Consider the following 23,222-nt stretch of genomic DNA (forward strand, 5'->3'; position numbering starts at 1 on the left):
TTTTTGAATTAAAAAAAGAGCAAAATATGGGAATCATTTGTTGCCAGCTGGTAAACAGTACAATAAAAAACACTATAAATACAGAAATATTCAAAACAAAGAAGTTTCAGAATATATATTTTGTAGATAAATGGCCCAGGAACAGTATACAGAATAATGAATTTTGTACGAAATTCTTCTCTTCACATGGAAAGAGAAAATCCGAGCTGAAGCGCTGCTTCATTGCTCGTGCCATACGGTGAAGCATTGCAGGGTTTTTCATTAGACACAAGTGTACTCATAAACGTTTCTCAGTAAATTTTGGTTGTCTTGTGATAAGTCTCTCCAGGTGTTCCAATATCTGTGTTGTGAATAATCTCTCTATAAATGAGATGTCCAATAAACTTTGCTATTTCATCTAGTGTCATCTCTTTCCTTTAGCCACCTCGCTCCACATAGGCTGGCATTTCAATGTATGCATCCAAGCATATTTCTTTGCATTTTTGCGCATATCGTATTAAAAAAGGACAATATCACGTGCTTTTCTGAAATATTTTGCACTACTCCGTAGTCAGTGTCATGGTGTGCTCTTAGGTCTTCTTGCCGTTAGAAGCTCTACAGCCAGCGCCAGCGCACAGCGCCCCAGTGAAGTGTGGACCACACACGTAACCAGAGTAGCTATAAGATTGTGCACAAAGGTCACAAGCTACACGCACTTGCAGGGGAGGTGACAACTTGAGGATGTAAACAAGACAAACCCATACACCACGGCAGATGTCTCAGGCTGACGCAAAACATTGTCGCCATAAAACTAAAAGCTGAAGTGCTGTAACCCTCGAACTCTAAGCTCGTCTTCACTCAATTCATGGGTTTGCAAGACAGTTTCGAGCAGCATATGTGTTTTGCAGCGCTGGTGCGCACCCATGCGCGCGACGATGTCATAAGAGTGACTAGTGGCACTAAATGAGACCCTGCGTCTGATACAACGATGCAAGCAAAACCAAAGCTGCTGGAAACGGTCGGGGAAGGCCCCCTTGCACTTTACACACACGGCGGACCTTCATAATTTTTTTTTTTGTTGAACAAATTTTTTCTGACCCCTAAAAACAGCTCTCTACTGAATAGGGGCATAAATTTCTGGCAATTACTATCGCTCAATATTGTTAAATTGTGAAGCTGACAGTTCAATTTGGTACTTGGCTTGCAAAAATTCTTTTCATTACAGAACTTTGATGTTACTGTAGCATAATCACGAGGAGCATGCACTTCTGTCAAGTTCGCCAGCCTAGTGCACTTTTCCAACAACACACGCACATTGGCTCGCACAAAGGCATGTCAAACATTACTATGTTGCCAAAACAGGCAAATTCAAATTGATTCTGAAAGTTGGTTGCCTAGAGTAACTACTAGGATGTGTTGGGTGCAAAACAAACAAATCAAACATGCCAAAATCAACGATCTGAAAGCGTCACCAGTGATCGATATGAATAATCATGGTTACCAAAGAGTTAAAATGTACGATATATGCATATCAAGCTGTGACAATGTACTGCAACATGCACATATTTAAAGACTTTATTGATGCAGTGTGCTGTCATATTCGCACATACCTCACCAAAATATAAGAATCCTGAATGAAAGCTATCCTAGTTTTAACTGTCCATCTCGATGCTGATATTGCAACAAGTATGCAACAGATATAAAACAATCGCTCAGTCACCTGAATCATCTCTGCCAGTTCGGAGAAGGCAAGTGGTGCAGCCATGGGACAAATGAAAATGACTTCATGAAGGAGGTACATTGTTCTCACCAAATGCACGTGACCCACATTTTTTTTAATGTGCTTGCACACCAGGCCATGTAGCAACTGCACAATCATGGCATACAACGGTCACACATGTGTAGAGTATTCATTTATTTTAATTACTGTATCTTGAAAAACATGAAAAACACTAACAGGGTGCTTGATTGGGCTGGTTGGTGCTGCATGGTAGACGAAGAAAGTGCTTAACAGCGCAAATGACAAGAGGGGATAGAAGAGACGAGAACAGAGCGCTAAACTAACAACCAAAGTTTATTGCAATCCAACTGCAATATATAGGAAAACAGTATCTATGCATAACCACGCAACATCAGCAAAATCGGACATACATCACCTCCTGTCGTTTGCGCTTTTAAGCACTTTCTTTGTGTACCATGAAAAACGCAAAACCCTACAAGTGCTTCTTCCAGCAGCAACCTCACATGCCTACACAAAAAGCAGGCAGGTTTATTAATTCATTGTAGAGTGAAGTTGTTACGCTATTAACTCCAGCTGAGCTAGAGTTTACACTGTTTCTGTGTGAATTTCAGTGGGAAGAAAATGAAATTCATTTTAGCTGCCTTGGATGTCGCAATATGTCGTTCACAAAACATTTATATCCAAGTTTGGAGCACAGGTGCAGCACTGTAAACTCGGTAGTTTGGGTCCCAAAATATATCCAAAATTTTTGAAATTTTGTGCAAACATACTCGAACTGATGGTCTAAACGAAAAAAATCTGTCTGCAATAGCTACAGTTTACTACCTATCTTAATTGAAACAAATTTTTGCTTATACTCTGTTTCAAAGTTTCCATTCAGCACTGTGGAGGCTGCAGGCCCCTCAGCCACATGTATTCATCCGTGCCATGTCGTCTGCTTACCGTATTTAAGGCGTCTCCTCAATAAATTGTAGTTATTATGGCTGGTTTCTTGACTTAAAAATGCAGTAAAGCTATTAAACAAGCAACTACACCGGGAACATGAAGAAGCGTGAATTTGATGCGCTGCTGAAGATCGGTAGGATCTCATGCCGGCCACTTTGTGGCTGTTGCTTTTCGATGCTCTTCGTGGCTCTCTTATGTCTGTTTTTCCATCGCCGCGTTTCTTCGCATCTCCCGCTGCAACACTTCTTTCTTCTCTTTTTTGTTTTTACTGAAGTAGGATCCGACGAGCACAGAACGCTGTGCGAGATTGCATGTCCGATATTTGGAGATACAGCGTTCTTGGTCTGACGATGCAGTCCAAACACTGCCTCGGCGCATGAGGCTCAGCAGGTGCGGCTAAGCAAGTAGCATATCTTGCTAATATCAAAAAACCGTACCTGATGCTTAAGTCTCAGAAGGAGATGAAATAAATCAATGAGTAATTTCAACATTTGTTCACTTCTGTCAGCGCAGTGGGGGTGTAGCAAGAGCAATACTGATTCGAAGCGGCGTGGCCGCTGGATGAAAAAGCGCACGGTACGGCCTGCCACGTCCAGCGGCTTTCTATGGGAGAGCACGTGTCAGCCGTAGTTGCAGTTGCGGCTGCTGCAGCGCGACAGGGCGGGGACGGGATGGACGGGGAAACGGGTGGTGGCGGCACTTCTGGGGCCACAGCCGCAGCAAATTAGCTGGTGGTTGTCACAACACGGACCCATTCAGTTGTTATCAGTGTTTTTTTTTTAACCTCAGTTATCAGAATGATTTAATCTCACATATCATGTATTTAGTAGAGTACGTAGGCACTATCTAGTTAAAAAGCCAATTGAAGTTTCGTGTGCGTGCCGAGCACCCGAAGTTTCTCTTTTCCAGACCCAGCTTCTTGCTTTGAGGCTGAAAGAAAAATCCACAATGCACGTAGCAGCATTATATGGCACTGAATGTGTGACAGAGTGGTTGTTCTATTTATGAAGATGCAACGCATCATTTCTTAAACTTACGTATTTAGATTTCTATGACGTTTATTCAGCACCTTCGTGGTTTCTCAGCCGGAATGCTTGACAACTATCTTTTTAGACACTTGGCAATAGACGTTCATAGATTCTTTATGCTGAAAGTGTATAAAAAAAAACCTAATTTAAATCTTTTTCATGTTATCCAGTATGTGATAGTGCGCTGAAAAGTAATTCAACTTTAAATCTTTAAACGCTGGATAAAAGTTGTTTCTACAAACATGGTGACACGCTCCTCGTAGCTTTATTGAAGAGGTTGTGAAAGTATGCATCATTAGAAGTGGCAGTCAAATTTCTTGATAGTTCTTACTAGGCAGGACAATATATATATATATATATATATATATATATATATATATATATATATATATATATAAACACACACACACACACACACACACACACACTGGCATGAAGTGGCTTATATCTTGAGCAATGACACTGACAATAATACGTAGGCTTCAACTCCGAAAAAAAAATCATGAATTCGCAGAGATAAACACAAGCTATATTTGTCTGTGACATGCAATTCCCCAGTTTATTTATATACGGCCGGGTAAAGAAACATCCATGGCTGCTTTAGGGCAGTCGAGTACACGTGCCTTTGTTGACTGAATTTGAGCAAAGTGGGCACCAAGGCTATTGGAACTGCAGTGATTGAGGCTTCTGGCCTGATGGAAGAGCAAGCAAATGAAGACGTGGTGTACCCCAACTTCACACAAAATATCGTCGGAGTTAGCAAGCCTGAAACAGATAATGCAGCAAGGTATATGAGAATCAAGTCCTTAAAGATCGTGAAAACGGAATATAAAGTCAATGCGTACGAAACAGCCCCACACGCCACTTGCAAAGGTGTGATTAGACGAGTAGACATGCGGGACTCCCAGTCCGGTGTAACAACAAATATCGTGCATGAGCGCAATCCGCTTGCTTTGGCTGCAAAGAGCATCAAGACGTCGGCTTAGTCATCATCCTCTTCGACGGACTGCGCGTGCCCAAGTTTGTAGGCTACGGACCGACCTTGGTGAGATGTTACCTGCACAGGAAACAATTTGATGTGTGTTTCACTTGTCGTAGGGTAGGACACCGTTCGAACGTTGCCCAACACCAGACTTAAACCCGTATTCCCAAACGCTCCTCGACTCAACTTTCACCCTTCACTTGACAGAGTTGAGCACTGCGCCGCTGCTCGGCTGAAAATGACGCTGCGCTACTTAAGAATAGCAGCAAATTATCACTGATATGCTGTGACTTGCCCTGCCTAAAGATGGCACTCCCATCGGATTTCTCAAGTGAAGGTGGAGCATTGAGTGAAGGGGCATTCTAGAATACGGGGATATGTTTAGTGTCAAGGGTGTGGAGCCCTGAACCCGCCAGAGAACCACATCTGCACACCCACGTGCAAGTTCTGCGAAGGAAGCCACCCTACCAGAGACAAAGCGGGCAGGAAGCGGTTTCAAGTACCCTATGTGATGCGGGCCCGCCGAAGGGAACGCGACTGGTCCCGATCGGCCATGAAGGCACCCATGGAGACGCCAAGCCTACACAAGAGCCCCAGAAAGCACTCACGCTCTCGGGGATGCTTGAGATCTAGACATCGCTCACTACATAGGAATAACAGCCGCTCCAAGTCGAGAGGAGTGCCGGAGAGCTAAGAAGTCGGAGCACCTGGTGCCACGCCGGCTACTAGGACCACCTGGGCCAATAAAGTAAAAGGTACCGTGAGAGTCGCTGGTAGCACTACTGCACCAGTGGTGACTGACAGCAATGATAACAGAATAGATCAATTGATTAGGAAGGTAAACTGTTTGCAGAAGGCTAACGAAGAACTGACCAAACAGGCAATCGAACTCAAAAAGAAGACGCAGCCATGCCCTGCGAGCGTAGTAACAGTCAGGCCAGTAATATAGATTTTAAATTAAAAAAAGGCCAGTAATATACATTTATTTGAACAAAAGAAGTCAAAATAATGATTTATGCGAGGGGGGACAGCTCCACCGCTCCTAAGAAGAGAGCAGTTCGCCCTGAAAGTCATTCGGTTTTCTCCGTGCTTACTGAACTTTAAGAGGTAATTAAATAAATCAAAGCTCCCGCTGAAACAATTGGGCATAGCGACGAACACAGAGTACTCTGGGCCATCGTGCGAGGAAATTGACCGTGATTTCACTGAAGTTGAGGAACGAGCTGCCCTCCACGGTCTTTTTAGCAGATCGGAAGCCGGGCCCGAAGGCATTACTAACAAACTATTAATTAATCTAGACGATGACTATCACTTTTTTGACGGATCACTTCACTGACTTATGGAAAAAAAGGAGAATCTCCGGAGGAATGGAAGCGAGCCAATACTATTCTCATACCCTAACCAGGTAAACCACTCAGCCTAGATAACTTCCGTCCAATCTCACTTACGTCATGCCTAGGTAAAGCTATGGAACAAGTCATTCTCAACAGACTTGCGTGCTACGTCGAACAACATGACATACTCCTATATAACATAATCGGCTTCTGTCCCAGGCTGTCGACTCGGGACGCCATGCTCCTGATCAAGCACCAGCTCATACAGGTTAGCCTAGTGCATACGAGAGCGCTCCTTGGTCTCGACGTCGAAAAAGCTTTTGATCTCATAGAGCACAAGGCCATCCTGGGTCTGGGCAAGAGGCTTCTCCGCATAGTCAACTCGTTTCTTGGCGGTAGACAAGCGAGCCTCACACTAGGAGAACTAAAATCTAAGGTGAGGACACAGGGAAAAGAGGCACCCCACAAGGAGTTGTGCTTTCACCCATGTTATATAATTTAGCAATCACCAAAGTTGCGAGGAATTCGGAGCAGATAGAAGGTATACGCTTCGCAATATATGCCGCCGATATAACCATATGGAGCGCCAATGGCAACATAGGCCAAACGGAGACTAGACTTCAGGAGAGTGCAGACATCGTGGAAAGCACTCTTGGTGAAATGGGGCTAAATTGTTTGGCGGTGAAGTCGGAACTTTTGGTTCTAAAATATTGAGGTAGGGTTCGAAGACCCAAGGGCTATGTCCCAGGTGAGGAACCCAAGATTATCTTGTGCTAAAAGGACGAATCCGCGATCAAGCACGTCAAAGAAATTAAAGTTCTAGGCTTCTACATAGAAGCTGCATGTAGCAACCTCACTGCCATTCAGCATATTTTCAAAAAACCAACCAAGTCCTCAGGCTACTACAGAGAATCACCAATCGACACAGGGGCCTTAGTGAAGACAGCACTGTAAAGCTACTACACATATTCGCTCTATGCCACTTCACCTACGTGGCAGGTCTCCTCCAATGGTCGCAGTCAGAACTGAACAAGCTCATCACCATTATCAGAAAGTTAGTAGAGGCTGGCCTAGGTATACCCAACAGTGCGTCGAACGAGAAACTCATGAGCTTAGACGTGCGTAATACTATGGAAGAGATGGCTGAAGCGCAACAGATGGCACAGCAGGAAAGACTAACGAGGACACGTGAGGGTAGGCTGATACTCAAAGCGATCGGGCTAGTCCCCAACAGATCTAACAACCCGAAGGAGGTATAGGTCGAACTGAACGCGGAGCTAGGAGACGTAATCAGAACCACTACCCTGCCAAGAAACATGCATCTGGAACACAATGTCAGCAGGCGAAAAGCGAGAGCGAAAGCTTTATTGAAAGAAATCGAACAGGTAGGACAACAGGCGGCCATCGTGTACTCAGCCTGGGTGAATGGCAAAGAGGCCTACATGGCTGTGGTGGTCGACAGCCAGGGAGAGGTACGGGACACCCTGACTATACTCACTAAGGACTCCACAGTGCCGGAGCAAGCCACGATTGCTTTAGCTATCAGGAACAGAAAATGGTCATACATCTATAGTGATTCCAAAAACAGCAATTACAAACTTCGACAAGGGCTATGTCGCTGGGTCTGTGGTTAAACTTATGAACAAGGTCAGTATTATCAATATTGAAATCAGATGGTTTCCTGCGCATATGGGACAAATGGGCGAAACTCGTGTCAACCTCAACGAGGTTACGAATGACTTCGCACGAGGACTCGCTTGTCGTGCCGGTCAGACCCGACCTGATTCCCACTACCATTTCGGGGACTATGAAGATCATTTATTCCCATACAACAACATCCCAAAATATTACTACTTGGGGCGTAGGCAATTCCCACTGCCACACGCAAAATTGAAGAGGGCTCAGGCAGTCATGCTATGTTTACTGCAAACAGGAACTTACCCCTCTCTGTATTTTCTAAATAAAATTCGCCCCGACAGTGAAATTCAAGACAAATATTACGCGGGTGATGGCATCATTAAGATCAGACACATCCTGGCGGGCTGTCCCACAACTCGCCGACCCCGAAGAATGATGGCTTTACTGGCAGAAGATGGCGCAAAGTGCGTCTTATCAAGATCAACTACGGGCAGTCCAGAAGGTCCACGATGACGCCACAAGGCTCGGCCGGACGGTACCGACGTGAAAGCGGCCCGCCTCGGTCTCAAAAGAGTGGGCTTCAGGACACTAATAAAGTTTTGTGAATGAATGAATGAATTTGCCTTGAAAAATATTGCCGGTGAAGCTGTGAAGCAATGGTCAATTCCTTTTATTATGCAAAGGTGTAAAGAAAGTTAAAAAAAAATGCCAGAGTCAGCCCTAAATTGAGCATAAATAAAATATTTTCGCGCATTTTGTTTCGAATATGTGTTCACTGTAAAATGCAAGGTTGAATTAGTTGCATTATGGTAAGAGCGTCGTGACAAAAAGAGATGAAACCATTTAAAAACGGAGAAACGCAGGCTGTTGTGTTCACATATTTCAGCCTTTCGTCGCTCTTTTCATCTCACAAGTTTCATATTATTCACTGCATAACAGCTCGCTCAATTGTCATCATTGAAGTTACAGTCACAAAAATTTTAAGGCGGCTTGAGTTTACTTATATGAGATTGCACACATGCTGAATATTATTTCGTTCCTGTTGTACCCGATACTGTATAGTATGAATATATAGATGCGCTTGGAGGAAGTAAAAAGTCTATTTTATCTTGTCTTAAATGGACCTTTCCAGAAATTGGCGCGTGCCACCTAGGCTGGCCGCAAAGCATTATGGGAAGCCAGAGCGCTGGCGGAGTGTGGTCTGCTCGCGGAAGCGTTGGCTAACCTTGTTTTCCGCAGTGCGTGGCCGTACAAACGCATCCTTGCAGGACCATCACGTATGACAATCCTGCTTCAATCTGCACTCACAGAAGAGGCACAACAGAGAGCAACATAAAGTCAAAGTATGCTTGACTTATTTGAAACCCGGGAAAATGCTAACATACCCGCGAAAGAGCCCATTGAATTGGAAACATGACTTGACTTTTGCAGCGACTGATTGATATGTGGGGTTTAACGTCCCAAAACCACCACATGATTATCAAAGACGCCGTAGAGGAGGGCTCCAGAAATTTTGACCACCTGGGGTTTTTTAACATGCACCGGGCTTTTGCGGCGGGCCTGTGCGCTTCATTGGTCATATTTTCATGTAGAGGACGCTTTTCTCTTTTGTTTTATTTTCAGCATGACTATACAGCTTTACTATTAGTAGGTAGAGGACGCTTTTCTCTTTTGTTTTATATTCAGCATGACTATACAGCTTTACTATTAGTACATTATGTTAGGCACTATCACTTGTGATATGCTTCTGCACAATATGCGGTGCAAGACCGCGGCACTTCGTGCATGATAATCAATATCAAAATTTGACCCTTATAAATTGGTTCGAGCCCCACTATGCTGGTAGATTCGAATTCTAATTGCCTGTTTCAAATGTTGTGCCTGACAAACATCGCACTTGGAACACTGAGAGTATAGCAAAAACCAGCTACCAGCATGCCCAGGGAGTGGACATCAAGTGAGTATTGTCGGGTGCAGAGATTACTTAGTTACAGTGCAGTGTCGCACTTCATGAAGCGAGAATATTCTGCACATTTACCTGTGCAGCATTTTTTTTTTTCAAAACAGCGTAAAACATACTGTCTCTGTGTGGTCCCTGATAAGAACTTAAGAATTTTCGACCCTACTTCACAAAGGGTAACAATGGGAAGAAATATATAACATAATGGGCATTAGTGTGCACAATTTGCACAATATTCCATTTTACTGCTTGAGCTTCCGTGATTCCTTGTTTCATTACAGTTTGTGCTTATGCTAATTTAGTAATTTGTAGTTTCTATGAAGATGGCTCTCAAAGCTGTAGAAATCATACAGCCATTCCTATCACCTTTGCCAAAATGGCTATGGGCAAAATATCTGAAGGACTCGCCTCAGCCGTATTCAGAACGAAAAATTCCGCAAAATAGAGCATTCTCATGATAGTAATAAGCACTCTGTGTCTGGGCACAGTATGCTCAAGCCAGAAAACGTTGATAAGTAATGCTGTTCAAGGCTACTAATGGTGAGACTGACTTTGAAAGCAATTGCCTTATTCCAGCGTGGGAAATGTATAGAATACCGCAGCATCGCTTGCATCAGTTGGCAACGATACCTGGCTGCGAGTGTCGCTTTTGTATCTATAATGATGAAACTACAACAAACACTCTTTGCCTTGACACAGAGAACAAAAAAAAAAAAGAGGTGCGCAAAGCCACAATGAGTGAGGCCTCTAGGTTTATGGTGAATAACCAGCAAATACGATTGAACATGACCAAGCAGTAAACAGCAAAATAAACACCAAGTAAGAATGCAATAAAAAAACTTGCAGTGTTTTTGATGAATTCACCCAAGACGACTTAAAGGCGAAAGCAGTCTTTTTTTTTTTTTTTATTCAGTTGGTTTATTGGTCTTTCCCACACCCATGCGAAGGTTTTCTGCACCTAAAGTGGCTTTGCACTGGTTCTATGAGCGAAGGAGTTCCAAACATTTAGTACCCCAAGGCACACCAGCACTTGCCCAGGCTCAAGCTACACCAGTGCTTTCCCCCAGCCCCGATGCAAGACAGGTTCACACTCATGGGATCATCTTGCTCACACTCTTGGACTGGCGGGGTAAAATTTGCACATCGACTGACAATAAAAACAAGATGGTGTTCACCTTCGTGTCTCCTTAGGCGAATGCGCAAGGGACCGTGTGATTTTTTTAAATGAGGCATCTAACGGTGTCACCCCTATAACTTTGTGTATTACGTGGTATGCTTCAATGGTACAACCCCAGCCCCTTAATCACAGTAAATGAGAACTCAAATGTCTTAACAAAGGTCAAACTTAGCTGCAGCATCACAAGAATTCAAGTCCTGGAGTAGCACTGAGCTATGAAACGAGACGTCCGATGTCTTTCAAGTCTTATGACAGCCACAAACAGAGCAGGTTTATCCACCGCTTTTCTTCTTCTTCGACATGTTCTGTGATGATTCTGACTATTTGTGGCGAGCACTACAAGCTAGTTGGTGAGCATGAAAATCAGAGCACTCAGAAGTAGATTCACAAGAGCAGCAGCTTACGCCAGCCCCAGAACGCAAGCGAAAACGGGAAAACGTCTGCTCTGCCCGCCCGGCGCTCCGCTTTCCTATAATGCTCCAGCCCTGATCCGCCAGGGGAAGGCGTGGTGCTGCGATTTCCGGAAAGGTCCATAAAAAATGACAACTGCAACTGCTGAGGTTACCTAATTATTCTAAATGACATTATTAAATCTAAAGCAACGTTTTCTGAAGTGACATACACACAATTACTATAATGAATTTCAATGCATTTGGAAAGGTGTAACTCTTCCAGATCGGTTAGTTGTGATGTTGTAGTACTATCCCAGTAAAATTTGCTCATCTTACTTCCGTGAAAACTGATCAGTGCGCAAGGTTGCATCTCGGGCAAGACAATACCGAAAATTTGCAAAGGCTGAAGGCATGTAAAAGCAAGATCAGTAATTACCAGATGGGAACAAGCAAGACAGATATTAAAAGAAGATTTCGTGAGTCACACAAAGGTGCACGCACTCAATCCGGGTAACTAGACCTGTCACGCCGGTTTCGGAGCACGCGGCGGGCCGTACCCGTGCGCTTTTTCATCCAGCGCACGTGGAAGCAGAAAGTAACTTCTGCATGGGTGCTGCCATGTTGATTTGTAAACAAAGTTATCGGCGGTAACTGACATAAATAATAAAATGCATAGGAAATAAATGCGAAGAACAATCAACACATCCTGTAGCGATGTGGCGTAAAACACACCAAAAGAACTCCAATTCCTGTCAACCCCGTCAACTACGTTTTGCTGCGCAAGCGTGCAGTTTTCTTACACCCTGTAGCTTTGGTAGTGTTGAACCAAAATGGTGAAACAGAGTATAGGCAACAAACAATAGCCAAAGAAATTCAGATGTGCCATATTTTAGCAGGAAAAACAAGAACGATTTCTGCTAAATAGATAAATTTACGACTCCAAGGCTTCAATTTTGAAATTTAATGTGTCATGAAGTTAGCAACTAAAAAGTTCATTCGTGCAATTCATTTCAATTGCTCGTGTCATTGCTCGTGTCAGCCCTGCCTCTTAGCTCATCAGTAAAAATGGTGAACTGTCATGCATATGAGAGTTATCTTTTAAGAAAAACCATTTCATATGAAAAAAAAAAAAACTTGGCCTATTGACTACCCACCTTTTCTATTGTCGCTTGCAGGGATAAAGATGCATTCTCTACAAGGTCTTTTGAAAGCGAATAGCAGTAAGGCTTTTTTTCCTGCAGAGCCACCAAATATTCATGAACAAAAAAAAGAAAGAATAATACATTAGCAGCAGTAATTCAAAGCACTTCACTGAGCATTCCTAGGCCATAAGTGAAAAGTGACACATAAACTATGTAGTAAACATCAAAAGCTGCTTTTGAAATGCTAGCTTCTTTGACATCAGTGAGTCAGCATGTAGTAATTCCACATTGAACGTCCTGCCACGTTATGTTGACTAATGGATGACAGAACAAGCTCAACACTGCTGCTAAATGCATAGGCAGCTTTTTAACTAATACAGAGAAATATAAAAATAGGCTATAAGGATAAGCATCAAGGTATATACACAGAATAAATGAAAGAAAAAAAAACTGCAAACAGTGCAACATGCTGTTTGTGTCGTGCTCAGACCTCAGTGGCTATAAAAAGATGCTAGAATGGTTTTTGATTATATCACAAATGACTAGTGGCTTTTTATCACCATCCAGGCTACAACTGCTTGAAACAGCAGAGAATGCAGATGACACACTGTTTGCAATTTTTTATCATCCCCACTGTACTATCAGCATTAAATAAAACCCAAACAGTGGCAAGCCTTTGCCATAGTGTAGTGCGAGCCATCCAGTTATCATTGACAGGTTCGTGCATCTTGTTCAGCGGCTTTGCGCCTATATGCGCGCCTCTTCGTAGTGATAAGTGGGCAGCGTGCACTATACCATCACGAAGGCTTGCCGCTGTTCGGTTTTCATTTCACGCTGATAGTACACCCACATAGATGTAGCTGCATACACCGAAAAAAAAGAAGCTAAGATGATAAAAATCCCAGAGTCAGTGCTTTATAACATTTATTTGATCTTTTTGTTCTTGTTATTATAATGCCATTGTGCTAATCTCGGTGACAACAGAAGTGTCGGTAATGATTACGAAGGCAGAAAAGAGTGAGAAAGGAAATGAATCTCTACAAAATAGCACCATACGTAGTACAGTCAATTACTGCCATAATCACTAAAACTATGCAATTTCTGAGCTACAAAAAAAAATATTTTGGATGAAAAGTACAAAAAGGCCTCACGATAACTGGACAGAATGAACTCGAGAAGGGTATGTTGGGAAGCTAGTTGGCAAGACATAATTGAAAAAATATAACTATGCTAAAGACATGACACTAGAAACGAAGGAGACAGGGCGATCACAGACTAACAACTGGTTTATTGAAACCACCCTTATGAAACAAACTAAGCACGCACGCAGTGACAGTCACAACCACGGGACAAGCTGCACCACCCCCAAGACTCCCATCTAAGAAGAAAATCGCGCTCTTTCCTGGAAAGATACATGGATTTGTCGCTGATGCACTTATCAGGCCTATGCCTAGCTATCCAAGAGGCCTCCAAGATTTTTCTTCCTCTTTGGCTTGCCCTGTCACCTTTGTACTACAAAAGATGAGCTTGCATCCCTGCGTGCATGCACCAATATGAACTCGAAGTGCTCCCAATTTTCGTCTCCTTTTGAATTAGCATGCTCCATCAAACACTTGTTAATACACCATCTGGTCTGCCCCACATCAACCATTACACAGGCCAGGGGGAACTTGTAAACCTCTTTTTATGTACAGGGTACATCTTATGTGGGGCATACCGGAAAGTGTATTAACAAGCGTTTCATCGAGCATGCTAATTCAATAAGAGACTGAAGTGGGGAGCACCTACCAGTTCATCGTGGCACATGCACGCAGGGATGCAAGCCCATCTTCAGTAGCACCAAGGTGATAGGGCGAGCCAAAGAGCAAGAGAAATTTTGAAGACCTCTTGGATAGCTAGGGACGGGTCTGATAAGTGCATCAGCGACAAATCCGTGTATCCTTTCAAGAAAGAGTGCGATTTCCTTCTTAGTAGATGGTAGTCTTGGGAGTGGTGCAACTTATTACGTGGTCATAACTGTCATTGCGTGCGTGCTTAGTTTAGTTTTATAAGGATGGTGAATCTTTCAATATACCAGTTGTTAGTTTGCGATTGTCCTGTCTTGTTCGTTTCTAAAACTTGTTGTTGGGCTAGTTGGTTATACATCATATACTTAGAAATTTGGCGCAACCTCGACTCACGCAAACACTCACACAAGCACACACACTTACACCAGAGCAACACACACAACACGCAGCGCTCGTGTTGTGTGTGTTGCTCTGGTGTAAGTGTGTGTGCTTGTGTGAGTGTTTGCGTGAGTCGAGGTTGCGCCAAATTTCTAAGTATATGTTGTTCGTTTCTAGTGTTTTGTTTTTAGCACAGTTTTATTTTTTCAATTATGCATGAAATTATGTAGTTGCACTAAAAAATTAAAAAGACTAAATGCACCTCCTACCTTTAAAGGTAGAATTAGGTGTTGAAAGACATATTCCAGTGTCTCATTTGGTAACTCGAGGTTATTTAGTATTGGTGAGAGAAACTCCCCAACTGCGGAAATGAGGTGGAGGCTTTGGCTGCAGAGGAAGAGCACATGGTGGATTTCATGAAGTGCCCATGGATGCACACATCATACATGATTAGATTACAGCGTCAATTATTACTTGACAAACCATTCTTGCCAATCAATTTGGAATGTTATAGTATAACTTGACAAAAGAATACTGTCGTGCTGTTTTTTCTTGTTATTTCATCTTGATTCGTTATTCTTTCATTACGCTATGCACCAAATCACCCAGAGTAATAAAAAGCTAATAAGCTACAGTATTACTATAATAATTTTGTGTAACTACCCTTCTCATGTCATAAACTTTTTGATTTCACTCTGTCAAAAGTAATTGAAAAAACTTGCTGCTGAAATGCTTACAAGAGGGACATAAAGAAAATTGGAGGAATGAAGTGATTAGAAGTCGCTGAATAAAAAACATCTTAGAAGCCAATATTTCCACAAGAGAACTCGATTTTACCAGAGCAGAAAATGGTTCTTTTGTAGTGCAAAAAAATTTCATTTTTTTTACCTCCAATCGCGGTGGGAAGAGTAGCTAGGCCATATATAAAATGTAGCTAAGGTGTAAGTTCTGTTGCTGATCCTTGGGACATTACTTTTTATCAATTTCTTGTCGCTTTATTTAGGTAAACAAACTGCGACAAAATTCAGTATGAAGGAAAAGAAGAAAAAAATTGTGTGCTACAAGACGTAACTGTACCAAGCCTGTCACAGCTCATTTAAGGACCACTCTCCTCTTAATTCAAAACTCGGGTATTTTTATTTCATAAGTCATACTTGTTTCCCATCCTTTTCCCTTTTGATGCAGCAATCCAGAAGCTGGCAAGCGTCAATCTCCAACTGCTAGAAAATTTTATGCTGGTTGAATTGGTTATCAATCGATGTTGTGCTTGGCAAGACCGGTATAAATGTTGAGAAATGCACAAGTCTGGCTTAGCTGAATTAGGGGCTTGTACCTACTGGATCTATGAGTCAACTAATTAAATGCTCACAAATTGCTCCTTAAATATAAAATATTGGCTTAACCGAGTTTGTTTTATTGGGAGCCCACTCAACTAACATAGCTTAGAAGGTTGTGCATCCACATTTATACGTTGGCCAAGATGCTGTACAAGGCTTGACCAAGTGAAGCTAGTGTCTTGTTTCTTTTGGAGTCGTCAAGATACATTTTTTATGTTATTCACCTGACAGCGTCATAAAGGGCAATGACCAAGTTGTGAACGATGGCACCAAACTTCCGCCCTTTCGGATGCATAAGAATAAATAGTTTCTCACGACCTAATGTCTGCAGAAAGAAAAAACAGAAAGAAAAAGATGAGAAAACATAAACACAAAGCATTTAAGCCTTAAAATTATGAGAATATATAAAGTTTATTGATTTTTTATTAGAATATAGAAAATATCAAATTATGCAATAACATATATATTGCTTGTTACAGAAGGTATGCAGATGTTTATTTATTCATGTGTAAACAATGTTCAGGAATGCAAAAGCTGTGAAAAGGTGGTGGCTTATTGACTACCAAAATGAACATTAAAAACTGATACCTGAAGAATCTACTAGTAAAGGCAAAATTTTCAGTTCACTTCTCTAATCTACACTTTCAAAAATATTTAGACATACATATTGTCTCTGTGAGCCATCCTGAAATCATTCAGGAGTGCATTGCATACACTGGATTGTTTTTTCTTTCCTTGCATAATAGACCCTTTTCGAAAAAGGGCGCCCCTAGCACCGATAACGCGAACTACATTCTGCCGCCATTGTGAGGGCAACACAGCAGATGACGCAGGATGTGTGTCCCAGCGACGCTGATGCACATTTCTCACAGCGCACACAGACACCTTTTGCATTCCCGCAGGACGCGGACTGCATCGGGAGGGCACGCCAACAAGAGTCTCTTGAAGGCGGGATCCATGCATTGCCAGTGATAATGAGCCAAACTGCCCGTCCAACCCGTTGGTACAAAATATTGCTCATTGTGCAGCGGAAGCAGTTCAGAAAACTTATCGGAGCTCGTTCAAGCTGGAAAGCGGTGCGATTGCAGCGAATGATACGAAGAACTAGCCACCAACACAAAAATTACAGCGCTCACGGATTTGACGACTCGCTTTCCATGCCCTCATGATGGCACTAGCTATACCACGCTCCTTTGCAAAGCAAAACTGACGAAAAGCTCACCGTCAGGTGGCGTATTTCTGAAAAGGGTCTATTATGAAAATTAGACATCTCCATATCACAAAAACACATGATATACTTATACTCTCACACATTGCTTATGCCTTTAGGAATGGTAAAACTGCATTATAGCTACAGATAAAAGAAAAATATAAGGTACTGGCAGTTTCTAATGATGCTTTACGGTATTCCTCATTTGAGATAGTGTGAAGCAATGACCTCTGAAATCGTTCATAACAAGCCCTGCTCACTCATTGCAGTATGCATTTGTGTGCAGTGTGTATGACCTCACGTCTCTTCATAAATGTCCACTACTTGTTATAGAACACGCATTGAGACTCAAATGCTTCTAGAGATGTCTGCAAGAACAATGAAATGCATCAAAATTTACGTGCCTCAAACATACTGCGGCGCTCGTCATGTGCTGGACTAGTGTGGTCATGTAGCAACGCTAGCTCATCCACTAGCAACCGCAACACCTGCTGAAATGTGAAAAATTTGGAGTAAGCACAAGAAATGTGCAGGAAAGAACTGTGTAAAGCACAGTGTCGCACCACTGTAGTCATCAGATACAGTTGATTGATTGATTGATTGATTTGTGGGGTTTAACGTCCCAAAACCACCATATGATTATTAGAGACGCCGTAGTAGAGGGCTCCGGAAATTTTGACCACCTGGGATTCTTCAACGTGCACCCAAATCTGAGTACACGGACCTACAACATTTCCGCCTCCATCGGAAATGCAGCCGCCACAGCCGGGATACGATCAGATACAGTTGAACCCATTGAAAAGGACAATAATATAAGAGACAAATCGGTATATGTAGGCGTACCATTGTGCCAACAGCAAAATACAGAAATACAAAAGTCAGAAGTCAGGTGCCGAAGTCAGCAGGAGAGCCCCGCCGCGGTGGTCTAGTGGCTAAGGTACTCGGCTGCTGATCCACAGGTCGCTGGTTTGAATCCCGGCTGCGGCGGCTGCGTTTCCGATGGAGTTGGAAATGTTGTAGGCCCGTGTGCTCAGATTTGGGTGCACGTTAAAGAACCCCAGGTGGTCAAACTTTCCGAAGCCCTTCATTACGGCGTCTCTCATAACCATATGGTGGTTTTGGGACGTTAAACCCCACATATCAATCAATCAATCAAAATACAGGTTGATAAGGAAATGCATACACGTTAATCTGGTCATAAGAGACCTCTCATATGAAAGACAGAAATTGCTGCCCGGAGCATGTCTTTTATAAAGGGGTTCATCTGTAAAACAGCTCACTGAGTGAAACAAGATGAAGAATAACAAAATGAAAAAAAAAATTTACCCATGATTACTGTACTGCCTAACGTGAATCACAAGTTCACCTTCATGTCGGGATAACACCAACTGTCTGTGTTTGAATCTTAGGCTATCTGCACATGCGGAAATGCAGCATTCGTTATATATTGCCAAAGAAACTGACAGTGCTTGTGTGCTGCGTAAATCACTCCACGCATTGCAGGTATTGTGAACCAAGTGAAACGCCGGCAGCCCTGTTTCGGCAAGCGAAGTCAGCCGCAGTGCAAACGCTAGCCCTGTATGAACACGAGCACCAACAAAGGGGCCAGCACACATGACACAGGAAAAAAGAGAGGTTAGAGGCCAGTGACTCACGACATCGACAGACGCTGCATACGTTCTCTTTTGACCTCATTTTTTCTATTAGTTAGGTTGCTGCCAGCCAACATCGATGAAACTCAGTGCAGGAGAGCTCTGAAACATTAGGGTCAAAGAATTTACATGGATATAATTACAGAGATGGGATGCAATCTGAAGCCCATCGCGCTCTACCGACTTTTATGGCCACCAATTTATAGACTTTTTTTTCTTTACTTCCCTCTTTTTTTTCCTACCTCCTATCTTCCTTCCCTGTGTCTCTGCCCTCCTTCCAAAAGAGTAGTGTGCCCCTTCAGGTGGCAGTTGCCAGCTTGCTTTCTCTTTCTTTTCTCTCTGTCCTTGTGTATTCGTGTATGCAAATCACATAAACAAATAAAACCGTGGTTTGTAAGAATCAATACAACTCCATGAATTGCTGCGAGGGCTAAGGGCAGTGTCAATCAACTTAACGAGAACTATCTGTATTTTCTATAAAATCTACTGTGTGCTACTAATGCTTCTGTGAAACTTCAATTAAGTTGACGTTATGAAGAAGGCCATTTGCATGGCTATGGAGAGATGAAAGTGGGGTTTAAACCTCTACAATTTTGGCTATGTGTAGCATTTCTTCGGCTGTCAAGACAGGTTCTGAATCGGCAATCCGCATTCTTGTATGGCATTGCACATACATGCACGCACCTGCCTACAAGTGCTGTCTAATGGCAAGTGACATCACAAGCAGGCACGGGCCACAGAACCTAACCAATATAAGTCATTTTAATCTTAGCCAGAACTCAGAATTTGCATGTTTGATTTTCAGTCTTCACTTCCATGTTTCTGTCTCTTCAGTAACAACACATCAGCATGACAACAGCAATTTCCAAGTTGCAGGCAAAATGAAAAGTCTCAAATAATTAGTAGTAAGAATTGCACCAGTAACTTGCCATGAGACTGGTGCAGCTGTATGGCACATCATTGATTGTTAACACCATCAAATAGGTATGGCAGTGTGCTGTCAACTGTCGCACTGCCTGGCTCTTGTGTGATAAAAAACCACGGTGGCTGAGCAACTGTGCCAGTTCCTTGACCCAGGAATGCTCTCCATAAGCATTGCCATCCCATTTAAGCTGCTTGCACTGGTACAAGCATGCCTAGAAAAGAACACAAAAGCATAGGCATAAATTCAGTGTTTTAAAAACACATGCATGCGTGCTAAGAAGCACGACAATGCCTCAAAAGACTATCATTGGGCAACATACAGCACTGTTGCAGAAGCAAAGCTTGCACTATACAAATTAAAAAAAAATCACCCTTGATTGAAGTTTGATCTCAAGAATGTGACACATACCATTGTGGGGCTGCTACCCTTTGCTTAATGTTCTTTACTTCAAGCAAGAGTGACAAAGCCAAGAAGAGGCAGTGATAAATCTATATTTGTAAGAAAATGGCTATACATAAATCCAGTTGATGCATAGCTGGCTATGCATAGCTGGCAAGTGGTAATTGAGGAATTGGAAGTTTAGGTCCTGTAGCTGAATAGGTACATAGATATGCTTGTGTGTCTTCCATTTCTATTGTAATCTTTGAATGATATTCAAGATATGCATCACTAAATAAGTCATTCAAGAAAGATAAATACACTGGTATTCCAGCATACAGTTCCCAACATTCTTGTTTACAGTTCGCAAAAACATTTTTTTTTTCTTTTCAGTTAGTGCTGACGTGATGGTGCAACACATATAAATGGCAATAAATATTAGTACAATAGATTGAGTAGCCATTTTGTACAGTTTTTGGCAATGCACACATTAGAGGTGTGAACGACATGCAATTCATTACATAATTTAGTATTCACTGTAAGCTAACATTCAATGAAAGGTTTCCAAGATATAATCCACTTTACACTGGTGCACTCAGTTTAAAAACAGTGATTACGATAGGAATATGACTTCATACTATAAGCAAGTGAAACCTATTATGAGGTCTGTACTTGCAGATGCAGGCACTATGCAAAGGCCCTAGGGATAAATATAAAGATATAACATTACGAACCCTCAGCTGTCTTTCAATGAATTCCGTGTCCGAAGTGCTGTCGAAGGGCTGTACATGAGGTGGGAAAATCATCTTTATGCTAGCCCAACCTTAACCTGAAACAAGGAAGTGATATGGGATCAATGATCTGAATATCCATCTGAAATTATCAGGCATCACATCCAATTTAACATAAAAGCAGCTATTACTGATGTCATAAAGAAATGAGGCAATGTTTTCATTTGCATACAGCTTTGGAGCCATACACGACTAAGACAATGTTGAAAAGAAAAACAAATAAATTGTGCAGGAAACATGAATGATAATTTACCTAATTTACCCTTAAAAAAAAGCAGTCACTTTATAAAGAAATGATGAGCATGATAGTAAACATCTGATGCAGTCAAAGTATTTACGTAGTGTTAGTTGTTTCATTGTGAATTTCGTGGAACACCAAGTGACCATTTGCAAAAATCCGCAGGGCAGCTTTTTGCAAGGTTATTTTTGAACCAAAAACTCTCATGCTCAGACTGCTTTTTCCGCTCACTGTTTTCACCGCTCCTATTCCAGTGAAGGCACGCAAGTACAACAAAACTACTTTTTCCCTAAACAATACCTATGGGGTTGTCCTGCCTTGTACGAAGCCTCAGATCGCATGGTGGGTGAAACCAAGTCTAGGCACAATACTTCTGTTAATACGTGAGGATGCACTCTCACGTATCTGCGCAAACCATTATTCATAGAAGCACAAGTAATTTAGTTCAATAACCACAATAGTGGCAACTGCATCTATAGCCCTTTTATGTATAGCAGGAGAAAATCCTGTTACGTAAAGAAAACAACTGTAGTGTATTACAAAAGTGCATATTCATTATTACATCTTCATTTGACACTTTGGCAATTTCAACTAGAGGCACTTATATTAGAGTGTCCTAGACACGACTATAGTACACTCTACCTATATATATATATATATATATATATATATATATATATATATATATATATATATATATATATATATATATATATATATATATATATATATATATATTAGAATATCTCCAGATAACACAATCGCAGTGCGTTCTAACGATGCGACCTGCAGTAATGGCAAACACTGCCGTTATCACGCAAACACGGCACCTCGCAGAGAGTGCGTAAGCTGCCATCACCGAACCTGGTTCATCATCAGATATTTCAAGCGTCAGCTTTAAGAGTATAACATAATGTTCTTCCTGAAGGAGCAGGCTTGATGAGCCTGGCGAATGGTCGAGGTGGCAGAGTGCAGGTATACCCTCACTTGGTTGTTGCTCATAAATCCTTGTTTTACACCGTGTATACAAATGTAAACGAAATGTTTTCCTCTTTTAGCCTCTTAACAATAATGGGCGGCGTTTTTAGCCCTAAAGCAACAAAACAAGCGCATTTGAACCACTAAACACTGCCTTGGACATGTTTGTCGGCAAAGATGTTTTCCAACCAAAAGCACAAGTGAAGCTCTCCTGTTTACGCGACAGGAGGCGCTCACTTTCCTGCAAATGATAGGCACGTAGAGTCCGAAGGAGCAATCGACGTAGGCACGAGGACCGAGCCAATATAGATGTAGGGTATATTAATATGCAGTGCGGAAAGAATAGGATGAAGTGGGGAGAGATAGAAAAACAGCTAAGGGAAGAAAAGCTGATAGTATATGGGTTTGTAGAAACCCATCTTAAGGGCATGGAATAACCACCTAGCAACCCGCACTATGCAATGGAAATATTGTAATAGAACAGAAGGCAGGAGAAAGGGGGGTGGTATTCATAAAAGTACAGACTGGCAAAGGGTCAAGCAGGATTGCAGGGAACCTTTATGGCTAAAAGGTAAAATGGCAGGGCAGATGACGCTTCTGGGTTTTGTATACTTGTGGACAGGGGCCAAAGCCAGCGAGAAAAATCAACAAACGGTGCAGTGCATAGGAAATGACATTGACGAACTAGGAGAAGTGTGTGAGGTAATTACATTAGGAGATATGAATGTGCACATAGAAGATATGGATGGATACACTGACCGAACAGGAGAATGCTGATGGATATGTGTGAAAAGCATGAATTATTACTTCCAAAAGTACCGAGAAATGCGAAGGGCAGATAACATGGGAAGTGGGAAGCCTGCAGTTGACGGTAGATTACGCAATGATGTCACATAGGATGTATGATCTGCTAAGGGTGATGAACATAGATGACTATGGGTCCAGAAACTTAGGTAGTGAACACCAACATATCAAGCCGAGTTTTGGAAGAGAAATGAAAATGGAAAGGAGGCATTATAGGCAACCACATGGTAATGTTTATTCAGAAAAGCCAACAAAAATAGCAACAAAAAACATTCAGAAAAAATCACCGAGGATACTAAAGTAGAGTGAATGTACACAAATCTAACTCGATTGTTTGAGTTAGAGCTTGCTAAGGTACGAGTCAAATCAACCGGGGAAAACAGGCACAAACCCAAGAGCTGGTGGGATGAGGAAGTTAAGGGAGCC

The 23,222-nt window shown here is 42.2% G+C and overlaps 1 protein-coding gene across 6 annotated transcripts in view; it reads right to left on the reverse strand.

Moving 5' to 3' along the window:
• The window catches only part of LOC119176022 (sister chromatid cohesion protein PDS5 homolog B), a 55,492-nt gene that overhangs the window by 25,666 nt on the left and 6,604 nt on the right, over window positions 1-23,222 (reverse strand). For 3 of the 6 annotated variants that reach the window (XR_012886683.1, XR_012886682.1, XM_075876532.1), the window contains exons 2-8: window positions 20,720-20,814; window positions 19,612-19,818; window positions 17,435-17,521; window positions 16,045-16,145; window positions 14,753-14,870; window positions 12,331-12,411; window positions 1,700-1,846 (exon numbers count right to left, since the gene is read on the reverse strand). Coding sequence is in view for 1 of the 6 variants with exons in the window: in XM_075876532.1 (XP_075732647.1) it covers window positions 1,700-1,846; window positions 12,331-12,411; window positions 14,753-14,870; window positions 16,045-16,145; window positions 17,435-17,521; window positions 19,612-19,818; window positions 20,720-20,791 (813 nt within the window). In the remaining 5 variants the exon portion in view is untranslated. The remainder of the gene's footprint in view (window positions 1-1,699; window positions 1,847-12,330; window positions 12,412-14,752; window positions 14,871-16,044; window positions 16,146-17,434; window positions 17,522-19,611; window positions 19,819-20,719; window positions 20,815-23,222) is intronic. The other 3 variants (XR_012886684.1, XR_012886686.1, XR_012886685.1) reach the window with 3 other exon arrangements.

Source organism: Rhipicephalus microplus, chromosome X, assembly GCF_043290135.1.
Source record: "Rhipicephalus microplus isolate Deutch F79 chromosome X, USDA_Rmic, whole genome shotgun sequence".
NCBI lineage: Eukaryota > Metazoa > Arthropoda > Arachnida > Ixodida > Ixodidae > Rhipicephalus > Rhipicephalus microplus.